Below are 17,682 nucleotides of genomic sequence, written 5' to 3' on the forward strand. Positions count from 1 at the left end.
TCGCCTTAGTTTCCTCGCGACTTTTTTCAAAATGGCGGCGTACTGACCGTTGTTGTTGAAGTAGTAGACAAAAGCTACACAAAAGGCATGCAACGATAACCGAGAAAATGCATGAAGGACAAGAGGGTGATACATTCTTAGATGATTCCCTCGGTGAGTCGACTCGGTCTTTGCTATCTCCAGTGTATGGCAATTCAGGTCGATTTGAAGAACCGGAATTGTCCGAGGGTTCCTTGAGCGATGACGACAAAACAGACCACGAAAAGGACTACAGCTTTGAATTTGGAGGAACAACCAGCACTCCTAAGAGCAAGACCAAGGTATCAAGAAGCTACACCCCTCCAACTAGTTCTTCATTTTCAGGACTAAAAAAATCCGCCAGTAAATCCTCAAGGTCGGCCTCGAGATCAAACGCCAAAGTCAGTAAAACAAGTAGCTCAAAGACCGTCGAGAACAAAGGCGACTGTCTCTCTCCGTGGGAAACCTGGCTTATTAAAAAGGCTGCAGAAGATCGCGAAAAAACGAAGGCGAAAAGACTTGAAAAGAAGAAGACTCACGAAGAAAAAGAGAAACAGGAGAGGGAAAGGGAAGAACTGCTGAGAGTTGCAAGTGAGAAATATGTCGAATGGTTGGAAATCAAAAATAAGTCCATTACAGAGGAGAGGAGAATAAAACATAGAGAGGAACGCCTTGAACAGGAGAAGAAAGAAAACATGAACCGTATTACTCAAGAAAAGGCAGCAATCAAATTCAACAACTGGCTTCAGGAGAAGAAGACAAAACAATACGAAAAGAAATTGAAGGAGGAAGAGGATGCAAGAATGAAAAAGGATCAAGAAGTTACCAGGAAAATGAACAATGAAGAAGCTTATAGTAAATGGATTGCAGCAGCTAAAGAAAAAGCCAAACCCGTGCATAACAGCTTTGGTTACACAGGAGGAATGTTAACGGGGTATTATGAATGGGGTTCATATCCAGCACCTAGTTATTGTAATCCTATTCCATGGGTACCTCCTAAAATAAAAAGAGACAGTAACAGACGGAAGGGCAAGGTGGAAATGCTGCCTGCATCCCCACCACTTCTCTTTAGAGACATTGACAACAGACAAGCAAGGCAGAAGAAAAAATAATTTTGGCAATTTTTGATTTGTATTTTATAAGTTAACCTCACATATGGGTAGTTATACCCTCAGCTATTTCAAAAACACTTCAATTTTTCCTGATGAATTAATTTAATGATTATTAAATGGCCATACAAGGTCTGAACATTACATTGTGTAAGACTACTGTACATTTTTCAAGTTGCCTAGTCAGGGCTATAGCTAGCATGAGGCAAGACGAGGCAATTGCCTTGTCTTGATTTTGGCCTTTTCCTTTTTTTTTTTTTTTCTTTTTTTTTTTTTTTTGTACCAGTATTGTTTGGCAATAAAAATATGAACTTCCACACTTGCCCAAGATTGACTTTTCTAAAGAAAAGTGCCATGGAAAATGCTTGAAAGAGCATTTCTGAGCCTCTAGATTTCAAAATTTTCTGGGGGAGGCATGCCAGACCCGAAACTTGCCTGGTCTTGTTCTGAAGTCTGGCTACGGCCCTGCTAGTATTTTACTGAGCTCTGTAAGAATGAGGAAAAATACAAGCAATGACTGAAAAATCCATTTATATATCATTTGTCAAACCATTGAATATGGGATTCATTAATCCCCTATCATTTCACTTTCTAGTATTTTAGCTCCTCCTTTTTATCCCACTGTCTATCTAAGCACATAATATCGATTAAATATGACCTGTATATGGGACATAGTTATCTCCAACAATACATATGTTCCTCACTGATAAAACTAACAATCAATCTGGGTACCAGAACTTGTGGTGGCTGTTGCAACCAATTGAAAAGACTGAGTGAACCTAATTTATCAAGCACAAATGGTAACTATGGCCTCATGACTGGTTTAATAAGCTGTTACATGTGGATTGGAACACTACACAGGTTTATGTAATGTTGGAATGGTATTAATTTTGTTCGCTGACAGTTTCAGTAAATGATATTTGAGCCTGCACAACAAAATTTCTTTCTTCCTTTCTGCCAAATGAAAGGAAGGAGAGCAAAGACATGAGATTAAAGGAACAAAGCCTTAGAGGTGGGGGGGAGGGATGGGGGAAGGCCAAAGCTCCCACTTCTCCTTTACAAGGAAGTGAAAAGACTGCTACTTCAGCTAATTATCAACTGGTTCAAGGCAAATTTCAGAAATATGAAGTTTACAAGAAAGCAAATACAAATTTACTCCTAAGAATGCTTGAAAATGAAAAGTTGCATCTTCACAAGAAACAGTTAAGGCCCCGACTCCAGACAAATAGTAATAGCCCTGTCTTTGCCCTTATGCTACATCATGGGCAGCTTCTGTTCTGCAATGTCTGATGCTCTGCCCAGATTCCATAACCTTGTAGTAACCCAACTGCCTACACCTTGTCAATGTTAAAGTCCCACATAAGCTCCAATTCAATGTTCATTCTTGCAAAATTGGGCCAGGAACCTTGGAAAAAATTTCACTCCATGACAAATTGAAATCTTGAACTAAGAGGAGAATTTCACACCTAAGAACACAAAATGGAAAACTTCTAGTTTTGATAAAAGATGGGTCACATTTTAAAATATCCTCTAAGCAATAAAGAAACTAGATGTATTATTAAATCAAAAATAATTAAACCAAGTTCCACCCTGGTGAATTTATGTGACAAGGATTACCTCTCTCTTATACTCTCAACAAAAAAGCTGAAATCTGCCCTCTCAACAACTTATTATATAGAACCAATGACAATGAGCAATAATCAACCATAGCAGAAAACTGTCTTTGCATAAACCAAAACAACAAATTAAAACATATATTCTGGCCAAGAGCTCACATTTTTTAACCAATGAAAATTGCATAAATGGGATACCTTTTTCCACTCAAAAGTGAAAAGTACTTGCTAACCAGTTGCTGTGCACAGGAGGCAATATTCACTACTTTTTTTTTTTACATATATATTTAGTATAATTTCAGAGCTGAACAAAGAGTTTCCAGCAATCTGATTGGTCGAGCGGTTCCTTATATGATGCTTTATAAACCGCTCCACATGGTTTATATAAAATGTTAAAATAAAATGTCAATAAATGTTACTAAAATGTTATGATTTTAGAAATTTCTCTGTTGTTTAGCTCTGAAATTATACTAAAACAATTATTCACCTCCGGTTCGATGAATAATCCCCTCGACTTTGTCTCAGGGATTATTCAACGATATTCACCTCGCCTTCGGCGAATAATTGTTATATATATATATATCTTGGAAAAATATTGTAGTACATGAAGACAGACAACTTCGAGCTAAGAAAGACATATACTCAAATAAAAAGTCTAAGAAAGTTTAATAAAATACGTTTCGGTCTGAGACCTTCATCAGTTCTTGGACCGAAATGTATTTTATTAAACTTTCTTAGACTTTTTATTTGAGTATATGTCTTTCTTAGCTCGAAGTTGTCCATCCTCGTGTACTACAATATTTTTCCTACTATTTATTGAGGTTTGGACTGAGAATCCCTTTGGATCCTTCTGGCGCGGCGTCACTGTTGGCTCGAGGCCTTTTAACTTGTTATATATATATATATATATCTATATATATATCTTTTTTACTCAGGAGAACTTGCAAGGGAAATAAACTGTTTGAACTTTGTACAAATCTACCTTCCAGGAACATGAATTCCAATATTCTGACACCTAGGCATTTATTGATGACTAGCTTTGCTTCAGAAGGAGGTTCCAGACACACCACCACTATAGTCAGTGCTTACACCTAACAGTGAACAGACCTGGCACACAAATTAAATACAGTTAGCTCAAAATAAACATTCACTTTTATAATAAAGAATTATGGATAATGTGCAAGGAAACACATGAATTTCAATAAAAATATGGAGTGGCTGGTTACGATAGGTGAAAAACACAGAATCATAACATGGGCCATGTTACAATCAAACCTGGATTAGGCGGTTACCCTCACTCAGGGAAATTTCATGGGGGTTGGACACAATAGTGTATTATAAAAATTGATGAAATCACCATTCTAAGCTTTAATTGACCACTTAATGAGCAAAAATACCATTAAAATTGATTTTGGGGAGATAAAGATATATTAATTTTATTTAAAAAATTGATTTTTGAGGATTGTTTTAGGATGCTGTTTTGTTCAACAACATATAAACTTTGTTTGAATTATCAGATCTTAAGAGTTTCCCAGCAAACTGAGCACGTCACCCATTCCATCTCCTGCATCTATTAATTAGTTAATTTGGTTAGGCAGGGGACGTTAAAGAACCCACCCACGAGATTACTGTGATGTGGTCTGGCCTGTTTACTGGGAATTTGGGGGGAGGGGGCATCTTCAAATAAGTTTCCTTCAATTGTTTGTAAACTGCTGATGCAGTCCAGCCAAAGTCCCCAGAAAAGTGTTGCGATGCGCATTTGATAATATTCACATGTCAACTTGCACAATATAAATATTAAATTATTATACTACATATTATTATTATTAGTCAGTGAAATTCAAACTTGTGCCCACCTGTTTATACTTGGCCCGTATCTTTTCAAGATTAACAAACAACTCCTCATTTGTAGCATCATTAATTGGGAGAGAAGAGATCATCCTCTTTAATGTCTCTAACAACTTAATACACCTTAAGAATAAAAAAAAATAAAATGAGAGGAAAAATGCCTGTTTGGGTCCATAATAAATCTTAAATGCAAAATAACACAGAAAAAATCTCTCAGTACAGTAAAACTCCATTGACTTGAATGCAGTTAACTCAAACCTCTGGTAATTCAAACAAGTTTCAGTTTCCCTTGACTCCATTTTTCAGTCATTTACTATCAGTGCATGCAAACCTCCACTAACTTGAACCATTTTTTGTTTCCCTTAAAAGTCTGAGTTAGTGCGGTTCTACTACAGTAATCAAAAAAGAAATGCCAATATTCAATTCTATTTTCAAGTTTGTCAGAACAGATTCAATGAAGCCCTGTTTAACCTTTTTGAAAGTAATCCTTTCATAGATAAAATTATAAGACCAGCCTTGCTAGTTTCACCCATTCAAGCAGTTACTTGGGTGCAGTAAATATTCAAGACATCATACTACTAAATCATTACTGTATGATACTGTTATTAAAGAGGAAATTAAATATTTGGGGTAAACTGATCCATTCAAAAGTAGATGCTTTTAATAAGAAAAATTATTTTTAAAGCCTTTGCATGACACAAATCAATACCTTTGTTTTGCATCAGGAATTTCATGCAAAATTTCAAGCCAGAGAGAAACAAATCCAAGATAGAATCCAACCTGAAAAGTGATCATACTAGTCAGTCCTATAAATCTGTTTAAGTTTTATGTATTTAATGTTACCTTTTATCCTACAACAGCCATTGAATGTACATGAATTAACCCAATGTGATGTAAAATGTATATAAATAAATGAGATCATAAGCCTTTCCTCAGGGAATAACCCGTCCATAAACAGCTCCTGGAAGGGATATTTACCCATTAATCTTTCTATTTCCTGGTTTGGGAAGAGGTTATTGGGAAAGATTTCCATATAACCCCATACATTTTAATTATACATTCCATTTCGTAAAGACTAAATATAAACGTTTCTTTGCAATACTCTGTGCATAATTAATGTATGGGGTTATATGGGAATCTTGCCAAATTATTTTCTAATAAAAACAAAGTGAGTTGAATCACCACTGAACTCACCTCGCCCCCGACTTCGCTTCCTTTCACCAAGCCCAGTTGCCGTCCCTCGAACATACCCTTCATGAGACCATCCTGATAACCTCTCTTGTGACCTTCTTCATAGCATCTAGAGTGAAAAAACTTTCTTCTTATTTCTGATCTATTTTTAAAGTATTGGAGTATCTAACATGTCTAATGCTACCTTTCCTCTAGAAAAACAACAGCATCAAAACCATCATCGATCTCGTCTCTGTACGCCATTATAGTTTTTTCCCAGGTAGCCTTACGCGCTTGATAGAGAATAACGATAATATTAGAGTGGAATGGACTTTGGAACACCACTCGGATTAACAAATCTTCTGACCTTCACAGTACTAGTGGTCGGGATCCCTTGCACCAAACTAGGGGCACCTGTGCAGTGAGATCAAAAGACTGTGATTGCATTGTATTGGTAAATTATTTTAAGTTTTAATCATTTCTTTACAAAGTTCAATTAGAATCCCCTAATCAATTTTGTGTTCTTGCGGCAGAGGAAGCCTTCACTACTGTATGTAGACTCACTCAAGGAAATTCATTATAAGGAAAAAATTATAAGCCTGATATGTACATCAACATCTATAAAAAAAAATCGTTATTTTTCCCTCTCTCTCAACCACCTTCCCTTGTCTCCTCGAACTCTACTTTGTCAGGAGCCCATGGCCTCCTGACGTTGTGACATTAGCTCGTGCATTAAATAAATAACTAAGAAAAGAACCGTCCCAGCCAGAAAGAGTATAGTTCATCGAGAATAAACTGAAAATTTTCAAGTTTTATGATTTTTACGATCTGAGATTATACTTTAGTTACCTGCCTATATTATGCCTGGGGGTGTAGCCAGTATATACTGACAGCGTCTGCGAGTCCGTTTAAATATCAAATCACATTTCGTCGACCGAAACATGACCGAAATAAGGTTTGGCGAAATGGAAATCTATGAAATTACGTAATAATAGGTGCTCTTTTAAAAAATAGCGTGAGTATTTGTCCATGTTAACGTTCAAATTTTGTGGCTTAAATTTTCGGCCTCCATTACGGTGGAGAATGTATCATTGTATACCTTCTGTATTTTGTGATATCATCCTTCACATCATACCGTGCTTTCCTCACTTCATCTATAAAAAAAAAATTTAAATGGCTCTTGTTATCCCTATGGATTGTTTGAAATTTTTAATTTTCTTTAGCAAAGGTGGCTTGAATAGGGTAAGGAAACAAAAAGGGGCTTTTTTGTGAACGGTGAAAGTGCCTTATGGATATATCGTCCTTTCGTAATTCAAAATTCTAATTTGCTTGAGAAATCCCGGTAGGTGGTTGACTGCTTTTATTCATCTTGGGAGGGGATAACTTTTGTCTTCTAATACCAAACTGAAACAAAGAAAACATGAAGGAAGTGGGAAAAGTTTTCGCAACCTGGTTTTTTTTTTCTTTCTAACTAAAAGCAAATTTCAAAACCAGAGTGCTACGGACACTTGTTGATTTAAAGAAACCCTCAAAAAGTGCATATATCTCATCAACCTCTGTACATGAATAGAACTTTGATTGAGCAGAGCTAAGCTGATGAAACTTTTTAATTATTCCTACTCATAAAAAACTTCGCTGTTTCGTCTTTAATTATTTATCCCGTAGCTCCAAGTCGGATAGAATTAAAATTTAATTCAACTGTCTTCGCCCATAAAAGCAAAGAATATTTATCATCATTCGATCACAAATAAGTCTCCAGTTTAAGATTTTGTTCAGATACTCGGAACACGTCAGTTATGTCAACTGGCTTATCCAGCTTGACACGATCATAGAAAAATGTTTCCAAACTTTCCTTTAAGAAGCGTGTAGATAGTGGTGATAGAGGCCATATTGAGAAGTTCACCTTCATCAACAAACTCATTCCAACGTGGCGCCGGCCTCTGTTTTCATACTTGTCATAGCGACAACTAGCCCGGCAAAATCTTCAAATGGGGCTTTAAACCTTAAACCATGTTACTGGCACTCCCCACTGGTCAATAAGAACCGTAGTTTAGTCTACTGAACCAGCCAAGGATGTCAAAGAAAAATACCACAAAATATATTTTCGCGACTGAGAGTACTTTTAACAGGAAACGTTCAAATTTTTTAGTTGATCCTAAGCTTGGATGATCTTAAGAAATTCTGGGTGACGATCCAGTCAAACGATCTCGTGTCACGTCAAGTTGCATGTCTAAAAAAAGAAAAGGATCTTTGTAACAACGCGTAGTTAACCCTCGAACTTGAATCAACAGGTGGCGTGAAAAAATAAGCTTAAGTAATCAAACGCGATAATTAAAGAGGTGAATTGTTATTTATATACAGGCGAGCTGTAAATAGCGAATGAAGCCTGCACTGATGTCAAATAACAGTACAGCTGTTCAATAATGTTCCTGATTACTTGTGTGGCTCGAAGGAAGTTGTCTTTTCGCTTCCCATGTTTTACTTTAAAAACACTCACACATATCGACAGACGCTAACGACTTCCTTAAAATGGGAATTCCAGACTTTTTTCGATAAAGCGTCCAGCGAAAAATAAACGAAAACATCGTTTTTACTTGCCCAAGAAGGAAAAGGTTGATGTATCCAATGACAACGCGATATCAATAATTCATATGTAATCATTTTGCTAATTTATGCAAATGAAGAGACTTGTGTGGTTCGACGCTTCTGATTGGCTTGCATTCAATACACAAAGCCTTTACATTGAGCTGTTTTCCTGTCGCCTTTCTTTGTAAGTGAATATCCGGTGAATGGAAGGAATATAACCTTCAGAAAAAGACGAGCCGCAGAGGCTGAAACAACCTTTATACTCGTTCTAAAGGAAGTTAAGACTTCGGGAAGAAAATGTGGTGTTTTATTTCGGAGCCAAACGGGATAATTCACGAAATATTCCTTCCGAAGAATGCTGTAGGCCAAGATTGTTTGGAGAAGGTGAGGAATTACAACTCAGCGACTCCTAAAACTCCAATGAATATTCCCAAGACACCTGTATACCCGTTGAATTTTTCGCTGTTTTTGAAATCACTCGTTTTCCCTTACACTTGTCTGTTAATTATTTTATTGTTTTCAATCTTCGCAGGTTTGCGAAAAGCTAAAACTTGTCGAGCGAGACTATTTCGGGTTGAAATTCGGTGGCGCGAAAGGAACACAATTTTGGCTGAATTTGAGAAATTCTATGTCATCTCAGCTCACCGGGAAACCACCGTATCGACTGTATTTCTTGGTAAAATTTTTCGTCAAACCACAAGAACTTCAGCAAGAAATTACACGGTAAGCAATACAGGTGAAAATTTTGATGCATGTTTTGCATTGTGTACCTGTCGACTGAACCGTGCTGAAATATATACTCTTAGCTCAGATGGAGTTTGTCCTTTAATGATTTCAGCAAAAAATATGCGTGTTCTTTCGTTTTCTTTATCGCTGACTAATGTATTATTTTCTTTCACTTTCAGACACCAGTATTATCTCACATTAAAAAACTTTATAAACGAAGGAAAGTTAGATTTGTCGTCCGTTCAAACGAAAAGTATTGCCCGATTATGCGCTCTGGTTGCTCATATAGAGAGCGGGGATTTCAGCCAAGAGCGGGTGGCAAAATATTCATCATACATTCCCATTTCTGTTTACAATGTCTACTCCAAAACCTCCAACCTTCAAAAGGATGCAGCAATTGAACACAGCAAGTTAGTCGGTGTTCCCGTGAGTGAGTCAAAAATCGAATTTTTGCACATGGCTTGCAGTATTCAGGGCTACGGGATTGAGTTATTTCACGGAAGATTAAGCGACTATAAAACGCTAAAAAAGGTAGACATTCACGTCGGAAGCGATGGTATACGTGTCTTCAGCATTAACCATGAATTCGATCTGAAACAGGGAAAAGACGTTACGAGAAGAATTCTCGAAAAAAGGTAAGCTCTTCTCTTTGTTGTGTAGAATTTGTCTCGATATAGAAAACGAGATTTTGGACGTATGTGAAACTGCTTTCGATATAACTCGCCTTTATTGAATTAATTCTAACCGCAAAACGAAAGCGTCATAAGTTTCTAGTCGGAGCAACGGCATTGTTAACTACAGTTTTAATGTTGCCCTTAACTGCCTATCACATGTCTTTCTGGGGGTTGCGGATAATTATCACATCAAGAATTTTAATGTCTTTAAGTTGAAAAAATTAACCTTTTGGTTGAAATTCTTGCATTTTATTTTTTTTAATATTTGCTAAAGTAATTCTAAATTCTCTGGCCATATAACAGGGAGATATCCTTTAGACCAGAATTTCCCCCTAAACATAATATTTGTATTGCATCAAGTGAGGTTTACTGTCATATTCGTAGAGAGCAATTGAGAGCTTAATGTATTCCGGAATATTTTATCGCTGTTTCTCGTCATGTTTTACTTTTCCAAATCTCGCTGCTGTCAGGTTTGAGAGTGTAATTTCGATTTGCTCCCAGCGTAGAGAATTAAAGTCGTGTTATGAAATATAAGAAAAAGGTTCAAGTGTTTATTTCGCGTTTGCAGACCGACTGAGTAGGAAAGAATATGGCTCTCCTTGCATAATTTATTCCTTACGTTAAAACCCTCGACAGGATTTTTTTGGAAGTGGGGACATTCCAATCCTTTTTGCTTTTTCGTGTTGAGGCTTTCCAATTAAAGCAACCTTTACATACCACTGTGAAATTTAAAACACAAGATTGTCCGCGGAGTAATTGTTCTACTTTCAATATATTTAAAGTGCGTTACTGTCTTCTCTGCGGTAGCTCATTCAGTGAAATACACAATTTCGTCGACGACACGACAAGAAAAAGCTGCCTAACAGAACGAAATAGCAGGATGTCAGATATTCGATAACAAAGTTCGACTTAAGGTAAACAACAGCAACATAATGTTGACAGTAGCAATTGTCTTTACACAAGCAGATGAAATGACTGCAAATAAATAGAAAGCGAACTGATTACATCTCTGGTATTAAAATTTGTCCTTCGAACGACTAATGAAATCAACTGCAAACAAATAATAACGTTGAGAGTTCCGTTGATCACCCTTTTTTCACAATTTTTCCCTGTATAAATTTTCGTTTCATTTTCGCCAAGCGTTTGTTTCGACACACACTAACGTTGTTTGCCTTTATAATAAATATAATTTCAACAGCTGTTGATGAAGCATTGCTGTCATTGCTCTCACCCGCGGTATTTTATTACAACACCGGCGGTCGCTGCTCATTATCCGTCCATTTAAAAACTGTGGTGTGCGGCTGGCTTGCCTCGCGATTATTAATTGAAAATGTGCTACAAGAGTGATCTTGTCTCCGTTGTTTATCATCTGTCGCTTTCAGGAAGGCCAGGGTGCGCCCTTATCGCAGGCGAGATGTAAAAAGACAGGTTTTGGTGGTGCGAACGCACAGTTCAGTTTTAATCCCTTCAATTTCTTTTTTAGCTGACCGTAGTTTTGCGAATAGACTCGAAAACGCCATCACTATAACTTTGTGACCCAAAACGAATAAATTAGAAAACGTTTTTGACAGACATGATGTCATCGTCTTCTGAAAGTTTCTTCCGTCGTTAGCTCCAAAATAATAATAGTAATAATAATATTAAAATAATTTAATATTTATATTGCGCAAATTAACATGTGGATATTATCAAATGCGCATCACAACACTTTTCGGGGCACTTTGGCCGGACTGCATCAGCAGTTTACAAACAATCGAAGGAAACTTATTTGAAGATGGTCCTTCCCCCCCAATTCCCAATAAACAGGCCAGACCACATCAAAGTAATCTCGTGAGTGGGTTCTTTAACGTCCCCTGCCTAACCAAATTAACTAATTAGTAGATGCAGGAGACGAATCTGTGTTGAACTTTGTAGCCCGGTTTAGAAACGATCGATTTATGTCGAGTTGGTCCTTATTTCATTGGCTATTTGGCCGTTTTTGTTCGTTCAGAGTTTAACGTAAATTAGACAAACTGAACTCGACAGAAACGAGAGCAGACGCAAGTCTACCAATTCAGAAGATTTATGTCGATTAGTGTACACGAGATATATCAGTTCATGTTGTACTCGTTTTATTTCGTGTCCTGAGGCCTGGAAACTTTTGATTTTTTACAGGACTTGTTGCGGTTACTTGGAGAATGTTGTTTGGGATATTTGGTAGAGGAAAGATTTGTGACTGATTGAAAATCCCGTTTGATTCGTTGCATTCGCGCTGCGAAATGAGCCGCGGCCAAGTTGAATCATCCTAGAAATACTCTCTTTGTTTCTTATTGGTCAAAAGAATACTGAAACTAGGTATCAAATTTAAAAGAATATTTCAAAAGGTGAATTTAAAGGGAAGATGGAAAGCTCCTGATAGCAACTGGACGAGGTTAATGGTGAAGAAAAGTATTAATTACGGAAATACGCAAAATTCTCCGAAATAATGCCACCTAACAGCTTGTTACAAACTGTATATTTTATAAGGTGATGTACGAATAGAGAATTATTAATTCTACGTAAGTGAGTGCAGAATGTCTGATAAATACTGCCTCATTAGCTAACGTACAGTCATTGCCAAAACAAAACCCGTTCAAGCCTTGGGCACGGGTACCTAGGGGAAACGAAATATCATGTCTTTTGCCTTTAAGAACCTCCGCTTAAAGTTACACGACAGGTGGGAATTTTTCGTTTTTCTCTATTTATTGTTCCAAGAATATTTTTTAAAACAAAAAAAGGTTGGTCTTCCTTATAAAATCTTTTGTAACAGGTGTTATCCGAAGGCGTATAGTGACGTTTACAAAAAGTGTTCTTGAATTTTCCTTGATAGATGAATATTTTATGCGTTTCATTTTCACATCTTGGTTGGTCATTGCTAATGTTGAACTGTGAACTCGTGGGATGCTTCACAAAGGAAGCAAACGAAACAGTTGAAAATGCTGAATAACTTACAGAATTAAGATATAACCAAGATTAAGGGTTGGGCCTCAGGGCGAAGTCTTTCGAGGCACAAAGAAAGCAAGTGAGTGATTGGGTTATGTCCAAGGGTTTAAAAGAAAGCTCAACGTGAAGAAACCCGTGACTTGTCTTAGCGCAAGGCAACACGTTTCACAGCCAAAATGGGATGGTTTTATTCATGAATGCGACGGTATGTTACGCAATAGATAGATGTACCAGTTATAAATTATCGTTAACACGGAAAAACTGTCAAAGCCGGTGAATAATGCAGATGTTTGATGAAATTTTGCGTGCCGTTTGACATGTCTTGCAGGGTGTCCTTTGAAGATGTCTCCACCGTATCCTACAACAATCGCTCATTTACTGTTGTCCACGGGGGAACTGGGCCTCAAGCGCAACGAGACACTTACAAGATGAAGTGTGAAAGCGATGCTGTAGCTTTGTTCCGGACTTTTACGGAGTTCCACACGTTTTACCAGTGCAACACTGTCAAACGATCCGTTATTGATCAATGTACTAGGACTCTGGCTGGTCGGCTGTTTTCCATGTTTGTACCGCGAAATGAGTTTGGTAGGATTTTCCTGTTCGACGTTCAGCGCACGCGTCGCCAGGCTTACAGTCACGCGTGGGGCGAACTCAACTCATGCCGCATGATTGACATGCCAAGCTCCACCTCCGGAAGTTTGCGTTCCTCTCCTGGGTCAGCGGAGTACCGCCCAGTCCAGTCCCCTATCTCTCAACGGAGATTTTATAGCACAAAGAGGTATGAGGAAGCAGGAACATCTAGGGGTGAATGCCGGAGAGCCTTTGTCGAGAGGGAGTCCATGGAGAGCATGACTCCAGACCAACTCAAGGTTATGGTGCGACACCTCCAGGATGCTAGAATCTGCCAGATCTGCATGGATAGCGAGGTTGCGACCGCCTTCTGCCCTTGCGGCCATGTGGTTTGTTGTGTGGAGTGTTCATCCATGTGTAAAGAATGCCCATTATGTCGAAGTCAGATTACTTACGCTCAACGAGTGTTCTTTCCTTGTGAGTGAAAATGGTAGATTGCATTGGTCCGGCAGCGAATGAAGTTCGTGATGCTTACTTGACCATGCGATCGATAACTTGATTGAATGGCCACAATGAGGCTGACACCATCAGCTACACTACAGTAGTCTAGTTTTATGTACGAAGTGCAAGTCTTCCACGGAGTGTAATAAAAGAAACCCAAACTAATCTTAAAGATCAACTTGTAAACATTGCTACGCTGTGTCTTGCGAAGAACGCGGATTTAGGACTTCATTTTTTAGGAAATCTTTGTTTATTAGCCTCCTGAAAGAACTTCAGAAAAACGTTAGATCCCTGAGGAGACGAAAATTAAAGTTGTATCTTAAATTATTTATCGTAGTCGGTGAAATGATGTAGTAAGATAAAATCATTTGATTGGAACTGGCTCTCGATAGACATTTACGGAGGATTTTGTACAAGCTAAGTTGCGTAATTTCATAATTTATGTAGATGTCAATATAAAGAATAGAAAGATATTTCTTAATATAATTCAAACATAATCTTTATAGTTAACGATGTAGCTAGTTAGCAAACCGTGAAAGCAAGCATATAGGCTACTAAAAACATGACATTTTTAACGAATTGGAACAGTTTTTAGTGAGAGAGGTGAAGTGATCATGCCTTGTTTGGAGGCGTCAGAATTTGGTGAATTGGTAGCTGAGCTATTGCACGAATATTGTGTTACGATCTTTTACAAGAAGAATCAAGGTTCTCAATTTTCTCAGTTGAAGCAAGTAAGTAGTTGGGTGATTTTAAACTGACCTTTTTTGTGGACGGCTCCCTAGTGCCTGTCGTTGAAGGAACCTTGTAATTTAAGCCGTTTTTGTGACAATGTAAGATTGCCTTTACTTGTAGTGAGGTAGAAAAGTAACAAAGCAGAAGTAAACCACTTTTAACCGTATGGCTACGGATAAAACATTTTGAGCTAATTTGTTCAAAATTTACGAAGGGTGCCTTAGCACTTTTGAGTTTATCCCGGACTCTTGCTATACTGTTAGCTTCATTTTTACGCATAAAAGATTCGTATTTGTATTAGTTATTTGTTATGGTTTTTTTTCTAAAAAAGGGTCAACCTGCGACTCGGTAGTTGTATACAATCATTGTATTAATTTTGTGTTAAGCACTTAACCTTATTTAGCTGTTTCGATTGCTAGTAATTTAAAGTGCACCTACACCCAAAAAAGTTTTTTCGCTTAACGAAGTAAGCTTATTTTTCTGAGTATTTCTGCGCAAAAATTTTTTTATTTGCTCAAATCTTCAATTTTCTATGCCCAGTCAAAATACGGAAAATCGGCCGCCATCTTGCCCCACGACCGAGTTTAAAGAGGAATGGCTCTAGTGGGTAATGTGACGTCAAATCGAGAACACGAAAGTCTGCTTTTCACACATTTTCACTTGTTTGGGAAGGTTGTAGTCGATAATTGTCCGAAAATATGCCGACTAAGTGTGTTGTAGAAGGATGTAGCAACGTGCGAAATTTGCAAGAGGGTATCGCGCTCCATACAATCTTCATACAACACACCTAGTCGGCATATTTCGGACGATATCGACGACAATCTTCCCAAACAAATGAAAATGTGTGAGATGCAGACTTTCGTGTTCTCGATTTGACGTCACATTACCCGCTAGAGCCATTCTTCTTTAAACTCGGTCGTGGGGCAAGATGGCGGCCGATTTTCCGTATTTTGACTGGGCATAGAAAATTGAAGATTTGCGCAAATAAAAAAATTTTTCCGCAGAAATACTCAAAAAAATAAGCTTACTTCGTTAAGCGAAAAAAATTTTTTGAGTGTAGGTGCACTTTAATGGACACTTGTTGAAATGCTTGTTGAGAGGGTTACACTTCGAAGGTCAAGTACGGAGTACAAAACTTTCCAATTTTCTTACTTTTTGAGTCGCTAGCCCTATTGAAATATGTAGATTTTTAAGAGAAATAATTATAATTCCATAGTAAAAGTGACGATGTGTTTATTTATTATATCGCTCGCACCGCCCGTGGTCAAGATGAGGCGAATCCTGTGTTCTGATTGGCTACCCGAGCGGGTAAGATGGGCCAATCTTGCCAGCTTGGGACTGCCCGCATTGATCTCGCGCATGAAAAAAATAGAATTAGAACTACGTTCGCAATTCTTAGACAATTTCGGCGGTGGAAACGAAAAAAGCTGCAGAAGATAGCTACACAACGAAAACAGAAACGACCCTCGTAAGTTTGTTGTGCTACAAACAGTTGACTTCCTTTCCAGGCTCTCGAAGTAAACAAGTCATTTCTTAATTCTTAAAAAAAGTCAAATAAAATCCTTTTGTAGTGTAATAAATCCTTTAACCTGCAGCTTGTTCGGTCAAGATTACCGGATATTAGCCTCGTTTATTTTTTTTCGCATACTTATGGACCTCGACTTCGTCTTGGTCCACAAAAATGCAAAAATAGAACTCGGCCAATATCCAGCCATCTTGACCTCACGCTTGGTTACTAACGCATGTGTATTTTCACTTAACTGAAAGCGTTGCTATGCCTTAATGGGGAATGGTTGAGGTAGGGGTTTGGAGAAGGGGGGAGGGGGGGGTGGAGGAAGGGCGCACATGGCACCCTACCAAAGATAGTTAAATATGTGAGAACTTCACAATTCGTGGTAATCCAGAGAAGAAAAGTTAAAGATGAATAGCTTTTGAATTGTTTTCGCCAGGAGGTAATGTGCTCCTGTTTTCGCATAATATTTAGGACTTTGGAAAAAAAAAATCGAGCAGTATTTTACGAATTAAGTCATTAATGAGCCTCTTTTTTGCGCTTTTCTGTTATATAGTGCTGGATCTAAAATTGATTAACGACCGACAAAGAGTAATGAACGTGTCCGCAAATGATCCCAGGACCGCAAACGATCCCGGACCGGAAATTATCCCCTTATGGTGACCGCAAATGATCCCGACTAAAAGAGAGTAATGGTATGGATGTGGGAATGAGGAGGATAGGGAATTGGGGTGAATAGCAATTATTGTTATTAAAAGTATCTTAAATTATGGCTTACAACTGGCTTCTTTTTGTTACTTTTTCCAGACTACGATGCCATGAATGGCACCTTGATAAACGGACTTGGAATTCTCTCAACTATATATCTTCAAATTATGACCGAGATTCTTTTCGACAACACAATAAACGCTACATATTCTTCCCTAACTAGTTACACATTGGTATGCCAGCGTGGTATATCGTTCTATCTTTAAATCAAATTGTATCTGTCCATTGACGACACCCGGCTGGCAACAACAGCAACAATGTCAGTAAAAACAACATCAAGAACGTGGTGTTTCAGACTAATAGGTTACCACCCAACCACAGGCAGCCCAAGCTCACTACGAGAAAAGCGGTCGTGACTCTTACCGTGTTGCGCAACGTTTTATATTTATAAAGGTTTGTATGGGATGTTATCGGTTTGCCTTAAAAAAGAGAGAAAAAAATGCCTTGTTTTGAAATAAAATGAGCTTACCTCATTGCCTTGTTGTTTTCTTTGTTGATTCCTAGCGTCTCAGGCCAGACGAACTACTAAATAACATGGATCACAGAAAGATGTCGGTTATAGTTCTCTTGGATATGTCCAAAGCTTTTGATAGCATTCGACATGACTTGATGTTGCGAAAACTTCGCAACGTTGGTTTATCGGAAATAGCTTGTACCTGGTTTGAGAGTTATTTGACACAACGTCAACAAGTTGTAAAGATTCAGGATACCTTGTCCAGCCCTCTACCCTTAACAGTCGGAGTACCGCAAGGATCCATCCTGGGCCCAGTATTGTTTACATTATATGTAAATGATCTCTTTCGAGTTCCAAAACACTGCAAACCTCTGGGCTATGTGGATGACACAAAAATTTTCCTCGGGTTCCCCTCAAACAAACTTCAAGACGTTATCTCTGC

General features: G+C 38.0%; 3 protein-coding genes and 1 long non-coding RNA gene across 5 annotated transcripts; 2 read left to right on the top strand and 2 right to left on the bottom strand.

The window, feature by feature from the left end:
- Positions 1-107: 107 nt before the first annotated feature.
- LOC111326761 (uncharacterized) lies at positions 108-1,864 on the top strand. Its single transcript, XM_022930839.2, has one exon. The coding sequence runs from the start codon at positions 108-110 to the stop codon at positions 1,128-1,130; it is 1,023 nt and encodes a 340-aa protein (XP_022786574.2). The 3' UTR covers positions 1,131-1,864.
- LOC111326737 (protein LTO1 homolog) lies at positions 1,122-6,114 on the bottom strand. 2 transcript variants are annotated; one of them, XM_022930809.2, is made up of 6 exons: positions 5,964-6,114; positions 5,783-5,888; positions 5,298-5,368; positions 4,597-4,711; positions 3,723-3,847; positions 1,122-2,593 (listed from the first exon to the last, which is right to left on the bottom strand). In XM_022930809.2, the coding sequence occupies exons 1-5, from the start codon at positions 6,020-6,022 to the stop codon at positions 3,785-3,787; spliced, it is 414 nt and encodes a 137-aa protein (XP_022786544.2). In that variant the 5' UTR covers positions 6,023-6,114; the 3' UTR covers positions 1,122-2,593; positions 3,723-3,784. The 2 variants fall into 2 exon arrangements, with proteins under 2 accessions (XP_022786544.2, XP_088590610.1); XM_088734484.1 differs by having other exon boundaries at positions 1,122-2,614.
- Positions 6,115-8,493: 2,379 nt separating this feature from the next.
- Positions 8,494-14,808, top strand: LOC111326756 (E3 ubiquitin-protein ligase MYLIP). The gene is made up of 4 exons (XM_022930832.2): positions 8,494-8,728; positions 8,877-9,067; positions 9,250-9,705; positions 13,034-14,808. The coding sequence occupies exons 1-4, from the start codon at positions 8,642-8,644 to the stop codon at positions 13,758-13,760; spliced, it is 1,461 nt and encodes a 486-aa protein (XP_022786567.2). The 5' UTR covers positions 8,494-8,641; the 3' UTR covers positions 13,761-14,808.
- LOC148741145 (uncharacterized) lies at positions 12,869-15,887 on the bottom strand. The gene is made up of 2 exons (XR_015992071.1): positions 15,587-15,887; positions 12,869-14,942 (listed from the first exon to the last, which is right to left on the bottom strand). It is a non-coding gene; the product is annotated as an uncharacterized LOC148741145 (long non-coding RNA).
- Positions 15,888-17,682: the final 1,795 nt, after the last annotated feature.

The sequence above is a fragment of the Stylophora pistillata genome, chromosome 1 (assembly GCF_964205215.1).
Source record: "Stylophora pistillata chromosome 1, jaStyPist1.2, whole genome shotgun sequence".
Taxonomy (NCBI): domain Eukaryota; kingdom Metazoa; phylum Cnidaria; class Anthozoa; order Scleractinia; family Pocilloporidae; genus Stylophora; species Stylophora pistillata.

Bases quoted from the DNA above. Each gene is read 5' to 3' on its own strand.
- LOC111326761 (XM_022930839.2), top strand. From the start codon at position 108: ATGCATGAAGGACAAGAGGGTGATACATTCTTAGATGATTCCCTCGGT.
- LOC111326737 (XM_022930809.2), bottom strand. From the start codon at position 6,022: ATGGCGTACAGAGACGAGATCGATGATGGTTTTGATGCTGTTGTTTTT. The intron at 5,369-5,782 runs GTGAGTTCAGTG...ATCACTTTTCAG, and splicing joins GAAGCGAAGTCGGGGGCGAG to GTTGGATTCTATCTTGGATT. The intron at 4,712-5,297 runs GTATTGATTTGT...TTTATTCTTAAG, and splicing joins ATTCCTGATGCAAAACAAAG to GTGTATTAAGTTGTTAGAGA.
- LOC111326756 (XM_022930832.2), top strand. From the start codon at position 8,642: ATGTGGTGTTTTATTTCGGAGCCAAACGGGATAATTCACGAAATATTC. The intron at 8,729-8,876 runs GTGAGGAATTAC...CAATCTTCGCAG, and splicing joins GCCAAGATTGTTTGGAGAAG to GTTTGCGAAAAGCTAAAACT. The intron at 9,068-9,249 runs GTAAGCAATACA...TTTCACTTTCAG, and splicing joins CTTCAGCAAGAAATTACACG to ACACCAGTATTATCTCACAT.